This window comes from Lissotriton helveticus, chromosome 5_1 (genome assembly GCF_964261635.1).
Source record: "Lissotriton helveticus chromosome 5_1, aLisHel1.1, whole genome shotgun sequence".
In the NCBI taxonomy this organism is placed as follows: Eukaryota; Metazoa; Chordata; class Amphibia; order Caudata; family Salamandridae; genus Lissotriton; species Lissotriton helveticus.
This window is the reverse complement of record NC_136065.1, coordinates 937598512-937622285: the sequence shown is the minus strand read 5'-3', so window position 1 is coordinate 937622285 and position 23774 is coordinate 937598512. Positions and strand designations below refer to the sequence as shown.

At 45.2% G+C, this 23774-nt stretch overlaps 1 protein-coding gene across 2 annotated transcripts in view; it reads left to right on the top strand.

Annotated features, from left to right (window-relative positions):
- BTAF1 (B-TFIID TATA-box binding protein associated factor 1) overlaps positions 1-23774 on the top strand; it is a 984515-nt gene that overhangs the window by 162878 nt on the left and 797863 nt on the right. For both annotated transcript variants that reach the window (XM_078643429.1, XM_078643428.1), the window contains exon 9: positions 9444-9533. In XM_078643429.1, the coding sequence (XP_078499555.1) occupies positions 9444-9533 (90 nt within the window). The remainder of the gene's footprint in view (positions 1-9443; positions 9534-23774) is intronic.

The window sequence follows — 23774 nt, the reverse complement described above, 5'->3', positions numbered from 1 at the left end:
TGGCAGAGTGGGATCATTATCAGGCTCAAACTCCATCTCCCTCTCAGGTAACGCCAGGTGATTCTCCGCCTGTGGATATTGCAAGTTTTCATCAACTGATGGATAGGGCGGCTCAACGTTTTAAATTGCCAAGAGTACAGAGGGAAGAGGATTGCTTCCTCTATGATTTCAAGAACCAACCATTTAAGCAGATCCATACTGTGCCTATTATTGATTTTATCTGGGCTGAAGGGGTGAAGTTGATGCAAACCCCAAATTCGCTGCCGGCGCAGATGCCCCGGTTGGAGAAGAAATATAAGGCGCCGGTTGGTAGTCCAGCGTGCCTTATTGGACAGCCGAAACCAGATTCGGTGGTTACGCAGGCAGCTCAGCGCCGTACTCGAAATCCTGCATCTACTGTGACTGCTCCACCAGATCGCGACGGTCGTCGTCTGGATGCAATAGGCCGGACATTTTCAACGATGGCCTCCACCACAGTGAGAGCGGCCAATGCTCTGGCTATTTTGGAGCGGTACGATCGCCAGATATGGGCAGACATGACGGCTTTCGTTGCTGTAGTGCCAGAAGCTTCAAAAGCGGAAGCTTTGCAACTTCTCCAAGAAGGTGAGAGAACATCAGAGGAAATCATTGACTGTGCCGTCGATATTGCCTGTACAGGTTTCCGGCAACTTGCTGGAGCGGCTGTTCTACGCAGACAAGGCTGGTTACGCTCCACATCTTTTCGGCAGGAGGTGCAGGCGAAAATATTGGATATGCCGTATGACGGCGAATCACTTTTTGGAGCACATGTCGATGAGGCATTACAGTCTATCAAAAAAGATACCGACACTGCCTGCTCTTTAGGAAATTTACAATTTCGGAAGCAGCCCTTTCGTGGTCCACGAGGACATGGCACCTCTTCAAATTTTCGAGGAGGAAGCAACCAATATCGTTCCTACAACCAAAGCAACCAACGCTACTCCAATAACCAGCAACAGTCTTCTCGTCAGCAGTCTTCCAAGACCTATAGGGGGAAATCTTCCTACAGAGGATCTGCTCCCAAGAGACAATGACTTGCCTTTGCCCCAGAGAGTTGGAGGTTGAATCTCCCTGTTTTGTTCTCAATGGTCTTCCATTACTTCGGACCGTTGGGTTCTGGACATTGTAGAGAAAGGCCATGCTCTGGAGTTTATCAAACTTCCTCCTCCTACTCCACCTTCCGGCCCACCTCCAGCCCACATTCAGGAACTACTCCATCAAGTTCGCCTTATGATACAGAAGGGGGCAGTCGAGGTGGTGCCACAATCTCAAAGGGGGAAGGGATTTTATTCCCGTTTTTTTCTTATCAAGAAAAACGGAGATTGGCGACCAATATTGGATTTGCGAGCACTCAACAAGTACCTCAAGTGCCAGTCCTTCCGCATGCTAACGTGTCAGATCTTGCGCTTGCTCTTGATGGGAGATTTCATGGAAACTATCGATCTCCAAGACGCCTACTTCCATGTCCCTATTCTACCGCGACATCGGATGTACTTGAGGTTCCGCATGGGAAGGAAGGATTTCCAGTTCAAGGTGCTGCCTTTCGGCCTACGCTCCGCCCCTCGCGTCTTTACAAAGGTTCTAGCTCCTGCGGTTGCCTACCTGCGTCTCCAGGGTGTACAAATATTTCCATACCTGGACGACTGTCTCCTAAAATCACAGTCTCGCACGCAGTTGCTTCAGGACACACGCCTTTGTCAGGAGGTCTTTCGCTCCCTCGGACTTTCCATCAACATCGAAAAGTCCCAATTACGACCAGCTCTCTGCAAGAATTTTCTGGGGGCCATGTTGGATACAACTCTTGCAAAAGCATTTGTGTCTCAGGAACGCTAACAAAAGATACTTCAACTGTTGTCTCTTCTACGGACAAAGCAGTCCGTTTCAGTCTGATTATTAAAATCATTTCTAGGAATGGCATCATCATGCATTGCGCTGATCCCAAATTGCAGACTACATACGCGCCCCATTCAAGAAGAACTGGATGGGCAATGGCGTCAGATCACCGGTTCCTTCAATGACAAAGTCTGTATCACCGCTCGTATGAGAGCGGCTCTCAAATGGTGGACGCAGCCATCCAATCTGTCGGCAGGGACTTCCTTCCTCTCCGTCACTCCGGAGCTTACTCTAACGACGGACGCCTCTTTGGAAGGATGTGGGGCACACCTCCAAGGTCTGTCCGTAAAGGGCAAGTGGAATCTGCCTCAGAGGGCTTGGCACATCAACAGGCTGGAGTTGATGGCAATTTTTCTAGCGTTCAAGTCATTCCATCCAGTACTTCAAGGAGAGTCAGTCCTTATCCAAACTGACAACACAACCAGCATGCATTATATAAACAAGCAGGGCGGAACGAAGTCTCCACTCTTGTCTCAGCTGGCGCAATCGATCTGGGACTGGGCTCTGAGTCACCACATCACTCTCACTGCTGTTCATCTTCCAGGTGTCTCCAACATCCTAGCGGATTCCCTCAGCAGGTCCACGCCATCGACCCACGAATTGGAATTACATCAACCAACACTCGAGTTGATTTTTCAGCGATGGGGTCGTCCGCTAATGGATCTCTTTGCCACACCAGAGAACAGGAAATGCCCATCTTACGCAAGCTGGCATCCCCACCGAGGGTCACAGGGCAATGTCCTTTTGATCAATTGGTGCAATCTGTTTGCTTACGCTTTTCCTCCGATCCCTCTGGTGCCTCGAGTATTGTGGAAAATGCGGAGGCAGCCTTGCCACATTCGTCTGATTGCTCCAAGATGGCCTCGACAGGCGTGGTTCTCGGAGCTGCTTCTTCTGTCCCAGTGCGAGCCCATCCTTCTTCATCCTCGGATGGACCTCCTCACGATGGACAAGGGTCAAATTTGCCATCCAGACCCCGCATCTCTGAGTTTGACAGCCTGGAACCTGAGCACTTTGAATTTGCCCATTTAACCATTCTGCCAGACTGTAGAGACATTCTCGCTCAGGCCAGAGCTCCGTCAACTGTTAAAACCTACAAGCTGTAATGGAGAAGGTTTTGCCATTGGTGCGCTGCAACTGGTGTCCATCCCATTCATTCCACGCCTGCGCAACTCCTCCCATTCTTTCTACAACTGGCTCAACCCGGACTGTTATTGAGAAGTTGAAGTGGATGTACTTCAAGCTCGAGCGCACTGCAATTGCCAAAAATAGCGTATCAAAAGTCCGCAATTTGTTGCAAGTTTTAGTCCTTTATTACAAATAATTCAAATCGTTCCTTCAGTTGTATATGTGTTACATAGTAGACCGTCAAAAGTATCTCTTTGTATCAACCCGGACTGTCTCATTCAACTTTGAAAGTTTTTCTGGCGGCAATCTCACGCGTCCGCCAGTATGGCTCCACTTCACTTTGTTCTTATAGGCTAATGCGTCAGTTTTTCAAAGGATTTTTCCGCAAGTTCCCACCAGTTCGGCGCCCTCCTCCTTCTTGGCGTGTTAACATCATTTTAGCACAACTCATGAAGGCACCATTTGAACCTATACACAAGGCTGATTTGAAGTTCCTTACTTGGAAGGTTGCTCTTCTCCTTGCGTTGACGTCTTCTCGTCGCGTAAGTGATATTCATGCCTTCACGATAAATCCTCCTTTTCTTCAAATCCAGTCAGACTGTGTAGTGCTTCGCACTAATCCCACCTTCCTGCCCAAGGTGCCTTCAGATTTCCACATCAACGAACCTGTTTTCCTAAAGACTTTCTTTCCTAACCCACAGTCCCCGGCGGAGCAGCGCTTGCACTCCTTGGACATTAAAAGGTGCTTAAAATTTTACATCAGCAGAACAGCTCCTTTTCGTAAAGCTGACAAACTGTTCATAGCGTATGGGCGCTTCCCCAAGGGGCGTCCAGTTACCAAACCCACTATTGCTCGTTGGGTTTCCTCGGTCTTCACTTTCTGCCATCAAATGGCAGGCAAGCCTCTACAGTCTTCAGTGAGGGCCCATTCCACCAGGGTGATGTCGTCTTCAACTGCCCTGTTCGCCGGTGTGCCGCTGCATCAGATCTGCAGAGCAGCCACGTGGTCCAGCAGGAACACGTTTACAAGACACTACTGCCTGGGTGCCATCAATGATGCATATACTGCAGTGGGACAGGCTGTGCTTCGCTATCTTTTTCAATAAGGTGAGCCTCTGTCTTCCCTCCTCCATTCATGGTTTACCATGGTATTTTTGACTTGCATGACTAGATATGTATGTATATTCATATACTTGGTCTTATAAGTCGGTTCATTATTACTGCTTTCTATTCTATATTTAAGCATGTGAATCTATGAAAGACACCCTAATACTGGAGAAGAACAATTGTTACTTACCTGTAAACAGGTGGTTCTCCAGTATTGGTGTCTTTCATAGATTCACATGCGACACACCCTCCTCCCCTCAGAGGCTCTCTTCTCCTGTTAGACTCTGTGGTCACTCTTGTGTTCAGAAAATCTGAGGTACTGAGCTCTGAGGAGAAGGTTCTGGAGGGCTGCTGGCGCCTGATTGGCTACAGTTTGGACCAACATAATGACAGGAATAGACTACATGTGTCTTTTCTCTCTTCATGTATTCCTATGTGGAATGATGTTTAGGCTATTACTGCCTTTTTCGAATGTGTATTTCATGTTTTATGTTTTACATATACATATTATTAGTATGTTATTGCTATTTTATTTACCGTGGGACTCCCACTCCGACGACGGGGAATATTCAAGCATGTGAATCTATGAAAGACACCAATACTGGAGAACCACCTGTTTACAGGTAAGTAACAATTGTTCATTTGTAAGAGACATATATTAGTTAGAGATTCTTTACCGCCCCACCCATCCTCCCCGTTTTGCGAACTAACTTCTAGGGTTAAGGACTTCCTTTCAGGTCCCTAGTTTTGTGCACCAGTGGTCAGTGTCTTGCGTGGCTCTGCGCTTCTGGTGTGGAATGTCGTGTAAAGAACTGACGTCCGCGTGCGAGGGCAGTGTCTAAGTAAATACTGCGATGTCATCCCGGCGACGACGATGGATGCTGAGCAAACCGACACCATCTATCGACGCACAGGGCTACTGCTACGAAAGAATTTCTCCGGATACAGTCTGACACCTGGGGGTAATTCTAAGGTACGGAATCTATAAATAATATATGTCTCTTAGAGATGTATCGTTACCGAAGGTCAGTAACTTGTTCGTTAAGAACTACCCTTCCAGTCTGCAGTGGCAGACTAGGAGCTGTGCTTTAACTTTGCCACACCCAGGGTGGGACAACCAGTGCTGCAATAAATAGCTGTATTGACCCTTTAACTTGCAGGCCACGGGTACCATATATAAAGGACTTACAAGTAAGTTAGCTTATGCCAATTGGGTATAAGCCAACTAATTATTCACTGCTTGTCAGGGTATTGGCACTGAAGTCTGATTAGCAGGCCTCTGTGCACTCTGAGCTGAAAAGCCAGCAGCCTCAGTCCAACACTTTTAGGGTGACCGTACAAAAAGGGACCTTTCCGTACTTGACCCCCTGCAGATAAAGAGATAAGCAACTAACTTTTATCCTGGTAGTTCTCATCCAAGTGGAAAAACCTAGTAAGGCCATCTGCATTGGCACGGTCAGTCCCAGCTTTGTGTTCCATTTTAAAGTTAAAACCATGTAGGGAAATTAACCTCCTCAACAAGTTGGAGTTATCTCCTGATCTGCATCAGCCATCTGAGATGCCTGTGGTCAATTTGAACTCTTAAGTGAGTCCTAAAAAGGTAGAGTCTCCTCACCTCTGGTTGCAGCTTACCGACGGACAGAGCTGTGCCCCCCCTTCCCTGAGCTGTCGCCAGGTTGAGGTGAGGCTTCTTATCTGTACACCATGGGTACAACCAGTAATTCGTCTGAAAATAGCAGGATTCCTGGTTTTGTTTTTTTGGTATTTCATCATTTTCTCATCACTATTCACTATTTTCGCAGTAGCATTCTCATAGGTCCTGACGAAAGCCTTGACACCTTCCGGATCTCCCTGGCTGAAATATGTAGACCACTTTTCATCTGACTCATGCAGTTTTAAATCCATACTGCAGGTGCACTGTTTTTAATCCTGGCTACCGGAACAAGCTAATTAAGGCAACTTCTTCACTCCCGTTAGCTAGTTTTAACATTAGTACCCACACAGTTTATTTTTTGTTGCGCTGCGCCCTCACCCGAACCCGTTCTAGTTTTTCTCATCTGTGGATTTAGTATATACCTAATAGAGTAGGAATAAAACATCCCTGAGCTCCATTCTATCAGAGAGGGAGTTGTAGCCCTTGGCGGGACTAGGCAATCCCGCCAAGAGGAGAATTTGTTTTGGTACCACAGACCCAAGGATTACTCTGTTCTTAGAGTCTCTGCTTCTTCAGGGACCACACCACAGCAAAGTCTTGCCCCTCAATGGCACTCCAGCGCTGCTCTATGGGGAGGAGTTTCCTAGTGATGAAGGCCACTGGCTGATCATGGCCTAAATTATTAACTTGTGACAACACAGCCTTGCCCGATCTGGCACTTGCGTGCCTTGATAGTCCTGCCTGCTGCAGGGCTGAAGCACTTTCTTGATGTGGCCCAGATGTACCTCCCAGGTGAAACTGAATACAGCTATACCAAGATAAGCTGCACTGAAATATTACAAACTTGAGAGCCCTTTGGAAGGTGGCAGGGGCATTTTACAATGCAAAGGACTTGACTTTGAGCTGGAAGTAGCCTTCAAGTTTTGAAAAAGCATACCTCCACTTAGCTCCTGGGGTGAGGGCCCTCTGCCAATAAAATTAAGTCTGGTCAAACGTGCCTAGATATTTTCTACCCCCAACCTAGCCGTGAGCTCATTAGCTCTTGGTATGAGGTGGGCATCAATCTTGGTGACTGCATTGAGGCCTCTGTAGTCCACACATCACCTCATCTCAGGCTTTCCTCCTTTGGGATTGGGCACCAATACCACTGGGATGGCAGATGGACTACTAGAGGTCTCTGTCATCCCTAACTCTAGTATCTGGGCATCCCCAGCCTTCATGCTATCCTTGGCCAGGTCAGACAACCTGTATATCATGCTTTTGACTGATCGGCGGTCACCGGTGTCCACATCTTGCATATACCATTTTGTCAGACCTTGGGTGAGAGAAAACAATCCAGCAAATTGCCTGAGCAACTGATACCAGTCCCTTTCTCGCTGGTCTGTCAGGGTGGAGTAGACTAATACTCAACCCACAGTGCCATCTTGGGCATTGGAGGATAAGAGGTCAGGGAGAAGCTCATTCTCCTCTTCTCACCCATCTGTCCCCATCAGCATGGTCATGCCTGCCCGGTCATGGTACATCTTGAGCCTGTTGACATGGATGACCCTGTGGGGGTTCCTGAGATGCCTAAGTCCACTAAGTGGGTGTATCCCCTTCTCCAGGATCGGCTATGGCCCAGTGCACTTGCCATGCAGTGTTTTGGGTGCCACAAGACCCATACCAGCTCTCCAGGTTGATATTCAACCATGGAAGACTTCTTCTGATCGTACCAGTGCTTCACAATCTCCTGGCTGGCCACCAATTCTTATTCACCTTCTTCATGTTCTCAACCATTGTGGAGTGAAGGCCAAGCACATAGTCCACTATGTGTGGCTTGGGGCTCTTTCCATGGTCTCTCCCAACACTCTCACCAAGCTTAGTGGACACCTCGCAGGGTGTCCAAGTAAAAGCTCAAAAGGGCTAAAATGAACTCCTTTTTGGGAAACCTCCCTGTAGGTGAACAGGCATGGGAAGAGAACATCCCATCTCCATCCCACATGGCTTTCAGATAGACAGACATGACATTTCTCCCTCTGAGACAACCCCCTTGGGGAACCGACCCCTGGTAAAGAGACCAAGGAGGGCTCTAGCTACTGCAGGAGAAGTGGCTGTTCTAAGGGGAGTAGCCTCAAGATATCTGGTGGCATGGTCTACTATCACCAAAATAAACCTACTCCCTGAGGCTGTTGGGGTGGGTGGCGTGAGGGGGCTCAGGAACTAACAATGTCAATTCCCACTCTCTGCTGGGTCCCCACCACAGGTAGTGGTATCTGATGAGTCTTTGGCTTGGCCTCTGCCTTGCCACTGGGTTGGCAGGCGGCACAGGAGTGACCAAATTCCTTTAACTTCTCAGACATCTGGGGCCAGTAAAAGTGATTGACCAACCTCTCACAGGTTTTGGTCTGCCCCAGGAGTCCAGCTAAGTGGATATCTTGAGCCAGGTTAAGAAGGAACCCTATACTTCTGAGGGACCACCAAACGTCTGGTTACCCCTAGTTTTGGGTCTCTTGGCTCCCTATACAGGAGGCCCTCTCCCAGTATACCTTATGATTGCCACTTATATCCCCTTGTTCCTGTCTGACAGCTAACTGTTGCAGGTCCTTGAGAGTGGGGTATGTCCTTTGTCCATTAATCTGGTCTTTCCTAGAGTTCTACCAGATCTGGCAAGTTCCCTGGAGCAGTCTCTTCTTTAGGCACCAGGTTTTCCCCTAAGTATTGGGCTTCTTCTGGGCTTGTGGACTCTTGTAAGGTGAGCCACCAGCCTTCCTGCTCTTGGCTCTAGGGACCTGGTCCATCGTTTTAGGCTCCAGGGTCTGGGCTGTAAAATGACAAAAGCCTTTTACCACTCCAGGCACAGTATTATACCTTTGTATTGGTATAAATACCATCCAAGCCAACCTGAAATGAATAAAAGCAACCCCTGACACGTGTTTCGCTATCATTATAGATCTTCATAGAGGTTTAGCTTTGTCCAAACACAAGGGAGCCCTTGTAAGTCAAAACAAAACCCTTTCAGGGTTAGAGTGTTGCATAAATTATGAAAAAAAGCAGAGAACTCTGGGTTATACCCAAGTGTAGGTGGAGATAAGGGTTTTGTTTTGTACTGAGTGCTACCTTGTGACTGTAATACTGTGCCTAGATTGGTAAAAGGCTTTTGACATTTTAGTTTGGCATGGATGGCGCTGTGCTAATCTATGCTTACAAATTTTGCTAGAAAAACAGGGATTTGAGGTGATCAGATTCAGAGTGTTACTGGTACTGTAGGGTGATCTATCTATACAGAAGCTGCTCTTCACCTAAACTTGAACTACCCAAGTTCTCTTCTTTTGTTTTTCATAATATATGCGGCATTCTAACCCTGAAAGGGTTTTGTTTTGACTTGCCGTTATAAACCCTGGTTTTGCTACATATGTACCTGTCTGGCTGGCACTTGGTTATTGAAAAAGCAGTTATCTCTAGGCAACTCTACACTCTACTTGGTAACCAATAGATGGCGACTACAATAAGTATTCATTTCACTTAGTTGTTTTGTAATTGTGTGTTGGTACTAAACACTGTTGCTATAATGGCTTTAAAATGGACGGAGTAGATTTAGGCCGACTGATACGTTTTTATGGATTAAATACTGTCATGTGTTGCTTATTTTGATTTTGATTTTCAGATCCGTCATGGTGCAGGCACAGGTCTCAGGGAAATTCTGAAAGCTCAAGGCAGAAGTGGAGGCAAAATAGCAGGCAGCACCTATGAAGAGGTATGAATGTTCTTGCATCCAAAGTTGAAAAAACCTTTGATTTGCCATTTGTAGCAATGTTATGTTGACTGCCTTTATTTAATTGTATTCTGTTTAGTGTGCTGACTTGCATTGTGGGCTTGACATCAAAGCTTATATCCTCAATCAATCAGGGGTTTTGTGAAGCCCACTACGCACCCGTGAGGGTCTCAAGGTGCTGGGGCAGGGGGAGCGCGGTTTAGGGGTTTCGAGAAGCTGTCTCATCTGCAGAGCCAGATTTTGAGGCTCTTCCTGAATGCTTGCAGTGTGGGGGTTCGTCAGATGCTGAGTGGGAGTTCGTTCCAGGTCTTGGCTGTGATGTTGGAGAAGGATCGCCCCCCGGGCCCCCCAATATTTCCACCCACCCCAGCAATTTGAGTTCTCATAGGTGCTGGGAGATGTGGTGGTGTTGTGGGGAAGCTGAGGACCAGTTTAGCTGCGGCGTTCTGGATTGTCTGGAGTTTGAGGAGTAGGGATTTGTTTATTCCGGCGTAGAGGGCGTTCCCTTAGTCCTGTCTGCTGGTTAGGAGTGCGTGGGGGGCGATTTTTCAGGATTCGGGGGGATCCATTTAAAGGACTTGCGGAGGGTGTTGAAGCATGCGGAAGATAGGGCATTGATCTGTCGGTTCATGGTGATTGAGGAGTCTAGTATGATGCAGCGGTTGCGAGCATGGTCTGTGGGAGTGGGAGGGTTGCCGAGGGTGGTGGGCCACCAGGTGATGTCCCATGCGGAGGGGGTGGATCCGAGGACAAGGACTTATGTTTTCTCTGAGTTGAGCTTTAATGTAATGTAATGTGTATACTTGTAAAGCGCACTGTTGCCAGCCGGCGTCCTGGCGCTGTATACCGCTGGGGAACCGTCCTGGCTTTCCCTGTGGGATGGTCCCTGCTGGGAGTCCCCAAGGTGGAGCCAGGCATCCCCGGGGTTGATGGGGCCGTTGTGGAGATTAGGCAAGCTAATGCCCAGAGTTGCCGAGTGGGACCCCTGGTTAGAGTAGGCACCGAGGCGAGAATTATCGAGTCCGCTGACCCTGGTCCACGACCCTGCCGCGTCGGGAATCGAACCCTGGTCCCGGGCCGACTTCTGCTTCCGGGCCTGCCGCCTCTAACCAGTGAGCCGCACCACTCCACTGCGTTTAGGCAGCTGTTGCTCATCCAGGAGGTGATGTCTTTCATACCTTCCTGGAAGCTGTCTAGTGATGTCTGGTTCGTTGGTGAGAGAGAGGATGAGCTGGATGTTCTCAGCGTAAGATATTATGCGGAGTCCGTGATATCTGATGATGGTGGCGAGAGGGGCCATGTAGATGATGAAGAGCGTGGGGCTGAGTGAGGATCCTTGGGGTACTTCACAGCTGATCTCTGTGGGTTCGGAGAGGAAGGGCGGGAGTTTGGTTTCGGCTGGTGAGAAAGGAGCGGATCCAGTCGAGGTTGGTTCCCCGGATGCCGGAGTCGTGGAGTCTGGTGGTTAATGTGCGGTGGGAGATGGTGTTGAAGGCCACTGAGAGGTCTAATAGGTTGAGGGCAGCCATGTGGCCCTGGTCGAGGAGGGTGCGGATGTTGTCCATGGCTGCTATGTGGGCTGTCTCGGTGCTGTGGTTGCTGCGGAATCCGGATTGGGAAGGGTCTAGGATTGAGCTGGCTTCTATGAAGTTCGTGAGCTGGTTGTTGACTATCTTCTCGGTGACTTTGGCTGGGAAGGGGAGAAGAGAGTTGGGTTGTTAGTTCTAGAGGTCCTAAGTCCTTTTTCCAAGAATATCAACTTCTAGATTTTTGTTGCTGGGCAAAAAACTTCTGAAAAGAAAAGCAATATTTCTAAATTAACTAGTGGTTTCCTGGATGCTCTAGGTTCTATATTCTGGAGTATTCTGTAGCTGCACAATTCTTGAATATTTAAGAAGAGGTCCTTGCAGTTCTGATTACAGTATTCTAGGATGGGTGAAAGTAATAATTTCTGTAAGCCCCCCCTACCCCCTCCCAACAGAGCAAGGAGAGCTGATTTTCTAGATTGAGGGGATATTCACTCGGGCAAGTCATTGTCATCACTAAAAGATTATAAACTTTGAGAAAAATTAGCAGCAATTCAGACTCAAACAGCAGATGTCAGAATGAATGCACAGCACATGAATCAACAGCCTACGAGAAACAACGGAGTGTTAAAGAGAAGCATGTTTCCCTCCTTGCAGGTTATATTCATTTGTGGATTTAACTACCTGCTTGTGCTATGTTCTCTGGATCCTTGCCCTGCAGGTGTTTAGATAGAAAATGTTTTTGTTTTTCTGTGAGTTTTTAATTTTTTTAAAATTTGTGGTACATAAATAATATTAAAAAAATATTGTTACTACCAATACATCGTGGAACACAATATTGTCTGCAAGAATATTGTTTTTTGGTATAGAATATAGTTTTCAATACGGTAGTTTTTGATATTTTCTTTAGTATAGTTGTAAAAAATAGTTTTTTAATTAATTTAATGTTCGAGTTAATGTAATACAATTCGGTGCTAGTATTTTTAGTGTAATTGTTAAACTTTTTCTAAAACTGAGTTTGTAGTAAGTGGTTAATGGTTTATTTTTAAATTCAATTACTAACTTAACCTGTTGGTTGTTTGGTTTTTAGGAGAATAAGGTGGGAAGCTAAGTTATAATTAATTTAAATATAATGATCATTAGTTTAAATTGGTTATTAAATATGTAAATTGTTTGTAAATTCAGTTTAATTTGTTCATTTTAATTTATATTTAAATTTTATGTTTAATAGTAAGTTATATTTTAGTATTACGTTGGCTTTATTGTGGAAAATGGTGGCAAGTTAATGTAATGAAAATGTATTTCATTTTAATGTTACATTTTAATTATTTAATTGATGTTAACAATTTACTTGTAAAAGTTAATATAATCTGCTATATTTCTTTTAATGTGCAGTTTAATTTTTGTTAGTGATATAATTTTGTAGTGGAATAAGGTGTGAAGATAGTTATAATAATTTTAATGTTAATATATGATCATTTTATTGATGCACTTACTATGCTAATTATTTGTTAGTTCAATTAATTTAATGGTAAGTTTTTATAAATTGGTGAAATTATTGCACATTTCTTTTCTATGCATTACATTTTCTGGTTCTCATTTTAAAATGTTGTATACATTTTTTGTAGTTAGGAAGACGAATGTTATACATTTATTTTATATTTTAAAAGATTGTTTTTGTTAATGTAGTATATTCTCCATGTGATAGTGAAATATTTATAATTAATGGTTAGAAATTGTATTCTTATACGTAATCCCTGCTGTAATCCCTACTGTTGATTTGACTAAAGTGAGAATAGCGAATCTAACTCCTCTGAAGTCCAACACTTTTCATACTGTTGGTGAAACTGGTTTATTTTAACTGTCAATATTATTCCTATCAATGTTTTATTAGTAATTGTACTATCATTGTTAGTACTGTAATTATTAATAATATTTCATTATTATTTCGTAATACTCATTTTGATCTTATTAATATTTGCTTTTATTTATTATAATTTTAGAATGTTTCAGTAAAATTGTTTTTTTAAGGAGGTTTAAAATTTATACTATTTAATATATTGTCTAATTAAATACTGCATTTCACAATAGACATGTTTATAATTTATATTTCTGTAGTTTACTTGTATAAATTATATTTTATATAAAATATGGATATTTATAAGTTTTATTTTTTATTTGTATATTTAAATGTTTTAAATAACACGATCACCCGTTTTTGGATGAGATTTACTTCCACAATAAGTTTGACTAAACATTTTTATCATTCACATTTTAGGTATAAGAACGCGGTATTAGGGTAAATGATATTTTTGACCCATTATTTTTATCAACAGTTTCTTACCATGATAATTGTTTTGGTGAACTGAAAATGAAGCTGTCCAGTGGGAAACCCTGTTTGATCCAATATCAAACTTTCTTCGGCCACAGTACCTAAAGCGCTTGCTAGGGTTTTACTTTACCACCTTCAGGGTATTGTGCCGGGGTGGAGCTGTGGGAGGCCCTCTCAAGCCCCTTGACTTTGACTGGTTGCTAGTAGCCCTTTCTCAGCATGCCTGCAATAAAGCCCGTAAAAGCTGTAAATCAAAATATGAGCTTCTTTTTAACTAGGGATTTCAAATTGTGGAGTATACTTGTACTTGACTTTGTTCTGGTTTTCTCCAAATCCCCATAAAATAGAATAACTAATGCCCCTTTGAGACGGTGTTTTCTAATTAGTCTAGACTTCAAGAAGACGCTGCATGGGCTCATTAAGGAACGTCTCTTGTCTGGTATTTTTCACATGGCAAGGCCTAGATGCTGAAGAGTTCATGTGTATATAATTCCCTACTTGAAAGGACATCTAATGTCATGTGCGGAGTAGGGCTTCACCAAGTGGGAGAGGAGCACCAGTCTTACAGAACTCTAGGCGTGTGTGCTAACATCTTGAGTGTGGTCAGCCCAAGCTCCAAGAGTACCTTGGTGTCCAGTTTCCCGTTGACAAAACTGCAAAAGTTAATATCCTAGCTGTAGATGTTGTTTCCATGATTGTGAGTCTGGTGAACCAGCACTGTCCCTAATCTGCTTAATGACCAAGTGGAGCCTTATCTGCACAGATCATCCCCTTTTGGGCACAAGTTTTTCTTTTCATCCCTCTTAAGATGTTGTCTTATTGGCTAAATTCGGTTGCTTATATCCTGGAATAGTTTTAACAGTCTAGCTAGCCTTTAACATTTGAGCTGTGCCAGACTATAACTTGCTTCTAAAAGTCAAAATTTGAACCTAGCTGTCCCGAGAATAGTCGTGTAAATCCTGTGCCAAAAAGTTTTTCCAAATGTCATGTAAAATATTCCAAAGCACTTTAAAAAATATTCTGTTTTATTTACCCAGCAGAAATTTGCATGATGTGACTTTACATCCTATATGTAAATCGAAAGTGCACGTCCCTCACTGGTAAGTAATGTTTAAGAGCCAGGACTTGTTGAGGGTATAGTGTATTACATGGGTCCACTTCAAATCCAGATTGAGAATTGGCATTTACAACCAATAAAGATTAAAGGTCTTTGCTTTGGGTGACCTACAGCAGGCATGCGCCCCCCTCCCCCAACCCCCATATTAACAATTCTAGTGATTTACCAGTGCACTTCTACCTCTGACTACTGGTTTTCAGGTGACGCAAAAACCTTTTGGAGAATGTTCTTGTTATCACCATGATCTTCTTTAAGACTTGGGTGGGAACATGTTCCAAATTGGGTTGGCCATTTTTTGGTCTGCTTATTTTTACAAATTTAGTTAGTGTAAAATTCAGATAGCTAGGCCCAAACTTTCCATTCACATATACTCCCCTCCTGTCCACATTGTTGAACCATTCACCAGACAGCCCTGGCAAACTTGATACATACTTTCATTCTATCTGGCACATCTAACCAGTTTACAGTTTTGTAGTAAATGATGAACACAAGTTATCCAGAGGACGGCTAAAGGCTTCAGAAAAAAAACGTGTTTTCGTCTGTAGAATAACTTTACCCAAAGGGCCTATTGAATGAAAAGCACACATACATAAGCGTTGCATTTGAGATCTTGTCCAGTCCCAGAAGGTGTTAACTGTGTACATCATAATTTTACCTCCTCTCTTTTGTGTATTCAAATAAAACCTATTCTTCGTAAAAGCCATATGTATTACTCAGACACTTACATTATGCAGATTTGTAGAGAATTCTATCACCCAGGCGGGTATAATGGTGCTGAGCAGGTGTGAGCCGAGACACACCTATGTCCTAGTGGAATTACTGGAAAAGCTAGGTCTTCAACTTGTTGCGGAATTCAAGAAATGAAGAGGAGGCTCTTAAGTGTAGCGGCGGATCGTTCATGCTTTAGAATCTGTTGGAGAAGGCTCGCTCGCCATATCTGGATTTCGGTATATATCATAGCTGTGATTGGGCAGGGCTCCCCATCTTCAAGATGGCCGGAACCCGGGGTCGTGCTTCACCTCGCCTCTCCCACCTGAGGGGTGGGGTTGGCACAGGCTGGCACACCCCCCTTCCTGACGTAGGGTTCCCCGCCAGTCTTCCCGCCAGAGTGGGGGTTAGAACTGGTGGGAGTACAGCAAATGGTCTGGAGAAGCTCACAGAGGCGACATGCCTTTGAAGCTTCCCCCTGCCCATCCTGGGGGAGGAGACCTAGCACCTCGCCCAGGATGTGCATTGTTGCAGGCCGAGGAGAGCGGGGACTCTCCACCCAGGGGTCCAGCAACATGTCTGCTGTGTGGCAGCCTCTGTGGATTGTAGGTTAGGTTTTCAGGGGGCATCTCTAAGATGCCCTCTGGTGCATTTTACATTAAATCCCACACTGTCATCAGTGCGGGTTTAATGTGCTGAGAAGTTTGGTACCAAACTTGGCAGTCTTCAGTGTAGCCTTTATGGTGCTGTGGAGTTTGTAATGACAACCTCCCAGCACCATATACTCTTAATGGCATCACTGCATTTACAGTGCCCAGGAATGGCTCTGGGTACTGTAGGGGCACAGGGCTCATGCACCTGGCATAGGGCACCCAGCTAGAGGGGTGACTGAAGTATGCCAGGGCAGTGGGTTCTGTGGGCATGGCACACAGGGATGTGTGCCATGTCGACTCTGTTTCGTTCTGTACTTAGACACTCAGCCTGCAAAGGCAGTGTGTGGGTGTCAGGGTACAGGGCCACTAAGGGTGGCACAATAAGTGCTGCAGCCCTTAGGGGTCTTCTCTGGTCATCAGGTCCTGGGTACCTAGGGTACCATTTACTAGAGGCTGATAGGTGGCCAGAGATGCCAATTGGGTATTAGGTTCAGCACAGTTTTAGGGAAGGAACACAGGCCCTGGGTACCTGGTTGGCAGGAGCCCAGGGCACACTCAGTCAAAGCACATCAGCAGTTCAGCAAAAAGTGTGGGCACACCAATGCAAGAAAGATGGCACTTTCTCACAATGGTGAGGTGAAATCTTTCTCAATAGCAAAGAATTATTTGCTTAAGTTAGTGCTGGCTGGCATCAATCAGGTCTGCCAGAGCAGCACATTTGGTAGTCCGGATATTTTCGTGGTAGCGTCTTAGAGCAGATTGTAATGTTCTTCTGTCTGCATTGCTCTGGCTTATTCTCCATTTACGCTCTAGTTGGTTGCAGTGACATTTCATCATGAGTTCCAACTGACCTGGGGTGTTAATCATGTTGTATTGCTGCATTTGAAGGGTACCAGGGAGGTGGCACAGTAGGTGATCCAATTGTTAAAATTCTTGATTGCTTTGGGAGGCTGTTGCTGTGTTTGATTCTGTGGTTGTTTAGAGCAGTGTTCCAGTCCTAGTCAATGAGCTGTGCCGGCAGGCTAGTCTAACGGTGGTGCATGTGTATTTATCTGGGACAGGGATGCTGAACTTGTCAAGGGTGTGATCTGTTCAGGGGACTGATTTAGGCTCTTTGACTCTGATGTTGTTAATGTTAGTGAAACAAGCTGTTGAGGATTATTATAATTAGAAAATACTTTTGAAATATCATGCACCCACTTTCTCATTGGGTAACTCTGAAGGGTTGAACGTCATCAGCTGGCAAAAACTGTGCTTTCCTTCCCTTTGTCTTTTTTGTGGCTTTATTTGTCCATTGCAGTTGCTCTAATGTTAATGGCTGTTTCTCCCTCCTCTGACCATTCTCTGGTGGATTCTGTACAGTTCAGGTTTGCTGAGCCTGGTAATGGGCAAAAGTCTTTTGACACTCACTCATGAGGACTTTGGTCTATCTTCCTTCCTGATCTGTTCAGATCACCACAGTTGGCACCCTCACTTTACACATGTGTGTTAGATGCTATGTTTTGATTGCTGTACTGTAGTATATTGCATATGGTGATTGCCATTTAATACTCTGCATAGAGACTTCCAAAAGATGGTGACTATACATCTCTGTTTGAAGCATGTGTGACTGTAGATACATATGCTGTGAATCTTCCTGCCATCTAGTGTTGGGCCCAGAAGTGTGCAAGTTTTTCTTCGTAATCTTCCTGAGCCACAAAGCAGTGTGACTCCACCTCTTGCTGATAATGTGCATGGGCACCAGACTGGATCCAGATGTTTTTACAGCAGTGTTCCTGTGTGCCTCTAGGTTGATTTGAGCAGTTCCAGATGGGTTGAAGCGACATATAGCCATCACCTCTGAGTCCTGACATAAGTTCCTTTCTTTCCGCGCATTCGAATAAGGATCCAGAGATCTGCTCCCTTTTTGACCAATTACTTCCTGAATCTTTTCCAGTGTACAAAGACTACAGGGTTCAAAACGTTCCATGACTGATTGAAACAGCGGCTAGAGCCTGTCTCTGCCAGATAAGGCTTTACTGACAGTAAGTAACTTGACCATCTGTGGTGTACCAACATGAGACATGACACTGGTGTTTGGGCATAACTCCAAGTTGTGCGTTGAATTCCCCCTCATCCACCTAAAGGTGATCAGGGACTATAAAGCGAAGCTGTATGTTGGAAGAAGTCATGAACCTAGTAAGTCCCTCCAAGTTCAGGGTGGCCACTTGTTCCCCAAGCCGTTCCTGTGAGAGGTTCTCTTCATGGTCAAGGTCGTCTGGTAAGTTCAAGTCTAAATCTAAGCAGCCTTTTTAAACTACAGGGGGTTGGGTCTGTTATCACAGCCAAGTTTAGACCACATTGGAATAATTGGACTTTCAGAGAGAGAAGGTCACTATGTGCATACACCTGCACCCAGAAAAGATTATGAAACCAACATAAGAGACATTTGCGAAATTGTATCTGATAGAGACATCTTGCTGCAGATTCCTCATCTTCGAATCCTCCCCATGTGCCTGACTGGATCTGGAAGTGTTCCCTGCAGCTGAATAACAAAATCTTCCTCAATAGGTTTATACTATTGTGGGTTGTTCATCCTCACTATACAGTTGATTGTCCCGCAGAAACATTACAACAATATGTCAATTCACATTTTATTAGTATCAAAATTAAATAGGGTGGTCACATAAAAACACATAAAAAATTGTTTCCTTTTCTTGTAACAATGTGGACAGTACAACGACAGAGGCCCAGGATAGAAGTACAAGGCAAAATGCACAATACTACATCTCTAACATTGACATGGGGAAAATTAACAATAATAAACACATGACAAAGACACCATATGCAATAATACAATATACAACAGTACACAAAAAAAGACTAAACTGTAAAAAGCCTACGCACGTTTCGGAACAAAACAAACATATACACAGTTCCTTCTTCAGGGCGAGAATGTAAAGGCCGATATTTGAGAGGCCATCTATATTCAATTGGAACAACCACCGGATATGTGGTGTGTGACAAGCTCACAGGCCATGAATCACGATGCCAAGCACTCGCGGGTGGGCAGTAGATCCTACAGGCCTGCTGACAATAGTTGGACTAAAGATACCATCCCCGTCCAGGATTCAGAGGGAAACTGGCAGCCTGAAGAAAAATATGACTGGGCAGAAGGTGCAGCTAAAATGGGCCCGGGTCAAAGGTGAAATGTTCGGGGATAGAGAGAGCGGGTCACTGCCTCGATATAATAGACATGCGTGGTCCTCAGGGCCATTAACGGACCCTCTAGTAGATACTGGACTACATGGAGGGGTATCCAGGAGAAGGTTATCGGTAAAACTTCAGAGCAAAGTTCTGAAATATAGATGTGGAGAACAGTGGCTGCCTCTCTGTTCCTATCGAAGTCAGAAAAGATTACGAAACCAACATAAGAGACATTTGCAAAATTGTATCTGATAAGGACATCTTGCTGCAGATTCCTAATCTTAGAATCCTCCCCAGGTGCCTGACTGGATCTGGAAATTTTCCCAGCAGTACCTGCATCGGCAGAAGGCGTCTAGCAAATCCGTAGCAACGTCGTTTCCCAGATGTGACGTCAACTTAGTCCATATAAGCCCTTCGTCGACACGCCAATGTCAGTTCTTTTTTTTTCTGCACTATCACGTGGATCGACACTGCAGTTCCTCTGGCCTTTTTCGGCCTTCTTGATGTCTCTCATCGACTGAGCAGTGTGCTTTTCTTCGATGTTCTCATGGTTTAAACCTTGTGAGTTCTTTGGTCGACAAATGTCTGCCACGGATCCTCACTCTATTTGTATGTGGTGTCTGGGTGACCAGCATGACTCTGAGATCAACAGTTGTCAACAGCTCCGACCGAAGGCATGCAGGGATTGTTGCATGAAGCTTGTGGCAGCGCGTATGTCAGTCTTCAAAGTCTTCTCATCTTCTTCGGTCCCCTAAGCATTCTAAGGACTGACCGCGCATCCGTTCAAGGAGCCATTCCTGCGTCATTCCCTTCGACGTCCAGAGGCAAGCCTCTGTGTCGGCGGTAGCAGTCACTGCGCCGCCAGCCTACAACGGATCCCCACCATCCTGTTGACGTGCCGAGGCATGAGTTCGTCCTGCGTCTCCCCACCTATCCTGGGGCCAGGGCATCTTTGTCCCAGATGAGACAATATTTTCAAGCTCTTTTTTGTGCTCTTGGGTCGTCGCCTCCCTCTGGAGCACCTGTGGGCACCACAGATGTGCATGAGGTTGCGCCTGTGACTCGCCGACTGGTTCGCCATCTGCTTCAGGTCGGCTTCTTGTGTCTGATCCCTCAGGTGCTGTAGCACAGCCTGTCGCGGCTTCCACCTTCACCTCCTGCTTCTGGTCTGCTGATTCCGATGTCGGCATCGAGATTTCATCTGCCGGCTCCGATGGTGGTGCTGTTGACGTCAAGGTGTTGCCTTCTCTGAGTCAACAGGCTTCTGTTGCAGCGGCGGATGCGGCGTCAATGGAGCAGACTGTCTCAGACTCCCTTCTGCTGGGTTTTTATTCTGAGGACCATGGTTGTGGAACTACTACTGAAGGTGTGCTGTGTCCTCCAATTCAGGACACGGTACCACTGCCTTTGGCATCTGGCTGGTTACTTGACTTGGCTGACGCTAGTTGCTTGGAATCTTTGCCAGCCTCCTGTCTCCTCCTGGTTTGGCCATTGAGGCATATTTCACTTTGCTGGACATGCTCCATTGAGTTTTGATTTGACCTGGATTTACACCTTCTTTTGGTGTAATTGTCCACAGACTACTGAATTTAGGTTCTACACCCTGCCCAGTCTAATGTTGAGCCTGTACTCCCTTCTAGAGACTGTCTTTTTCGATTTATCCTTTTGGGTGCTTGGACTAAAGCCAAAACAGGGCTCCCTCCAGAAGGGAAGATCCTGTGGATTGCTCAATTTCTCACAGGCATCGCTTGGCTCCGGAGGAGCCCCTCATATCTACTTAGACATCCCGCTACTAAAAGCTTTGTGGTTCAGGCTGCTTTAGCCACGCAGAACACTGATTTTATTCCCCCTGTTCCTCCGGAAAGGGAGACCAGGAAATTTGACACTTGCGATAGGTGTATTTACTCTTGTAGCTCCCCTCTCCTCTCTCTGTACTTTACTTGTGTGCTCGCCTGCTACTCCCATGCCTTGTGGGACTCAGTGGAGCGCCTCTTGCCTTCCCTTCTGGAGGAAGCCCGGAATGCTCTTCTTCCCCTTGTACAAGATGGGCAGCAAGCTGCCACACTTTACATCTGCTTTTGTATGGATAATACAAATTCTGTTGATTGGGCGATGGCCTTTTCCATTGCTCTACGTCGATGTGCATGGTTGAGTTCTTCCAGCTTTTCAGAGGCTGTGCAAATGGCTTTGATCGGCATGCCTTTTGACAGCACATCCCTTTTTGGTGCGCACTCTACTCTGCTTTATGCCAGTTCAGAGATAGTCATGGTGGTACAACTCAACTCTGTTATTGTACTACGATTGTTGGGGACAGTTGTTTGCCCTTGTTTTGACTATTTCCTGCCTTCTTATGGCGGAGTTCTTCTCTCCCCTCCAGGGATACACCTGATGTGGTGTACCTGCTTTCTGCAGGTACCTTTTGTCTTATTTATGCGGTTGGTGACAGGCTTAGTTTCCAGCCGTCCGTGACTTAACTTGTTTTGCAGTCTCCTAGAGTCTGTCCTTTACTCTATGGCAGGTATTCTGTTTGTTGTGTGGTTGCACTATAACCTTGTTCCCAGTTTCCTGGGACCTTATTTGTACGCCATTTAGGCATTTTTGTGAACTACTCTTATAGAGACTTCTTCTTTCTGTCCTTCTGTCCATGTGGCTGGTGCCTGTTTGGGTTCCTATTGGTTCAGGCCTGTCCATTACTCCTGTTGCATCTTCTCTTCTTTTCGGTCCCCTTCACCTGGGACACCTGTCCCCTTCCTTGGCTGGGTTCCTAACTGGTATCCTTCTTTCACTAGCTACTGGGAGTTTTCACTTCCTCCCTCCACTCCTGGGTTCGTGGCTTCCCGGCTTCCCCCCTTTTCTATGGGAGAAGTTTCATTTCACCTCCCCACCCCTTCCTTGGTGGGGTACTTTCATTACTTTTTCGTTGTGTCTATGCTTTCCTACATTTCCCTAAAGCATTGGCCAGATTTCTAACCGGTTTCTCCGACTTCCGTACGTTGGGCACTATATAAATTATAATTTGCCGTGATCAAGAACGCTACGTTGGAAACGCGTAGGCGATCACAGTTGTGAAATAAAACTCTGTCATAAATTTCCCCGAGTGGAGTGCCGTCAATTTTGAACTTGTTTTGGGATATATATATATATATATATATATATATATATATATATATATATGTGTGTGTGTGTGTGTGTGTGTGTGTGTGTGTGTGTGTAATAAATATGTTGTGCACATATCGCCTGGTCTTCTGTATGGTACAAGTCCTTTATTGGTTCAGCCTTTTTAGTTGCGCTTGTGGGTTTCATTCCTTCTCTTCAGTGAGTGCCTCTGTTACATTCTTTGGAGGATGCTATATATACCTTCAAGGTTCTCCATGTAAGGGCGGTTTCTTTTACCGCTCTTGTTGTTCTCTAGCAGTGCTCTTCAGCATTCGTTATCGCTCTCTTTTCTCTGTCATTCTATCATTGGATGTCTACTTTCTCGAATTCAGTTACTCAGAATAGTTTCCTCGACGTTTGGGTGCATTTCCTTCGTGGTCTGTTTCTGTGGCTGAGCCCGCTGGGTATGCTTTGTCAATTTGTTTTTGACTTGGCCTCTGAGAACTCTTGTCCTTGATCCCTTTGGGGAATGCAATCTTAGATTGCATTCCCTTTGGGTTGCCTCTTTTCATGGTTCCATACCTTATTCTTATACTCATATACCTTTCTACTCCCTATGGGCTACCATAGTCCTCCTTGGTGATTGGTCCTCTCGGTGACCATCTTCCTTCACCTATCATTTTCAATTCATCTAGTCCCTGTCTATTCTTGGACCTCCTTGTCCTGTTGGGGATCTTTGGTGAGCTGCGGTCGCAGCTCCTCCTCGAGGATGGTATTGCTTGGGTATTTAATTCTAAGATATGTATTCTGCAGCTAGATGCTAATTTCCTCATCGGGGGAGGGCTTATATGGACTCTTACGTCACATCCGGGAGATGACGTCGCTACAGATTTGCTCTATGCCCTCTGCCGACACGCTGAGTTACTGCTGGAAAAATTTCCAGATCCAGTCTGGTGCATGGGCAGGATTCGAAAAAAAGAAATCTGCAGCTAGATCCCGTCTCTACTAGATAAGACGTTAATGAAGGTAAGTAACTTGTCCATTGTCAATTGGAGATGACTTGGGTCGTACACCGGCACACAGAAAAGATTACAAAAGCAACATAAGAGCTATTTGCAACATTGTATCCGACAATTCTTCAACAAAGAGCAAAGTTCTGAATCCATGCTTCACGAGAAAGAATCGATGAAATGGGAATCTAATTTAACTTCATCAAAAAGAAGTGCGACTGAACCCTTGGCCCATCTATGTGAACATTTATGAAAAGTTATAGGCTAACAGCCTCTGAATTTACTGAACCCTTGCCACGAATGTAAAATAGCAACAAGACTAAATTAACAGCACAGAACCCTCAGACCAAACGGATTGAAAAACCTAGAAGGTTTTCAGTTAGAGTGAAGACAGCCTTAGTCCTGAAGAGACCCCAGACCCATGTTGTCGAAATGCAGCGACCTTAATGCAATTTTGGAGTTGTGGAATTCGACAACTACATAAGGCAACCCATAAAGTTGAGAAAGGTGCCAAAACCCCGAAAGAATTAGTTGGTGCAACCCCTGTGGTTGTGTGAATTTGAGAGTCCGAAGAAGTGAGACAAAAAAAACTTTA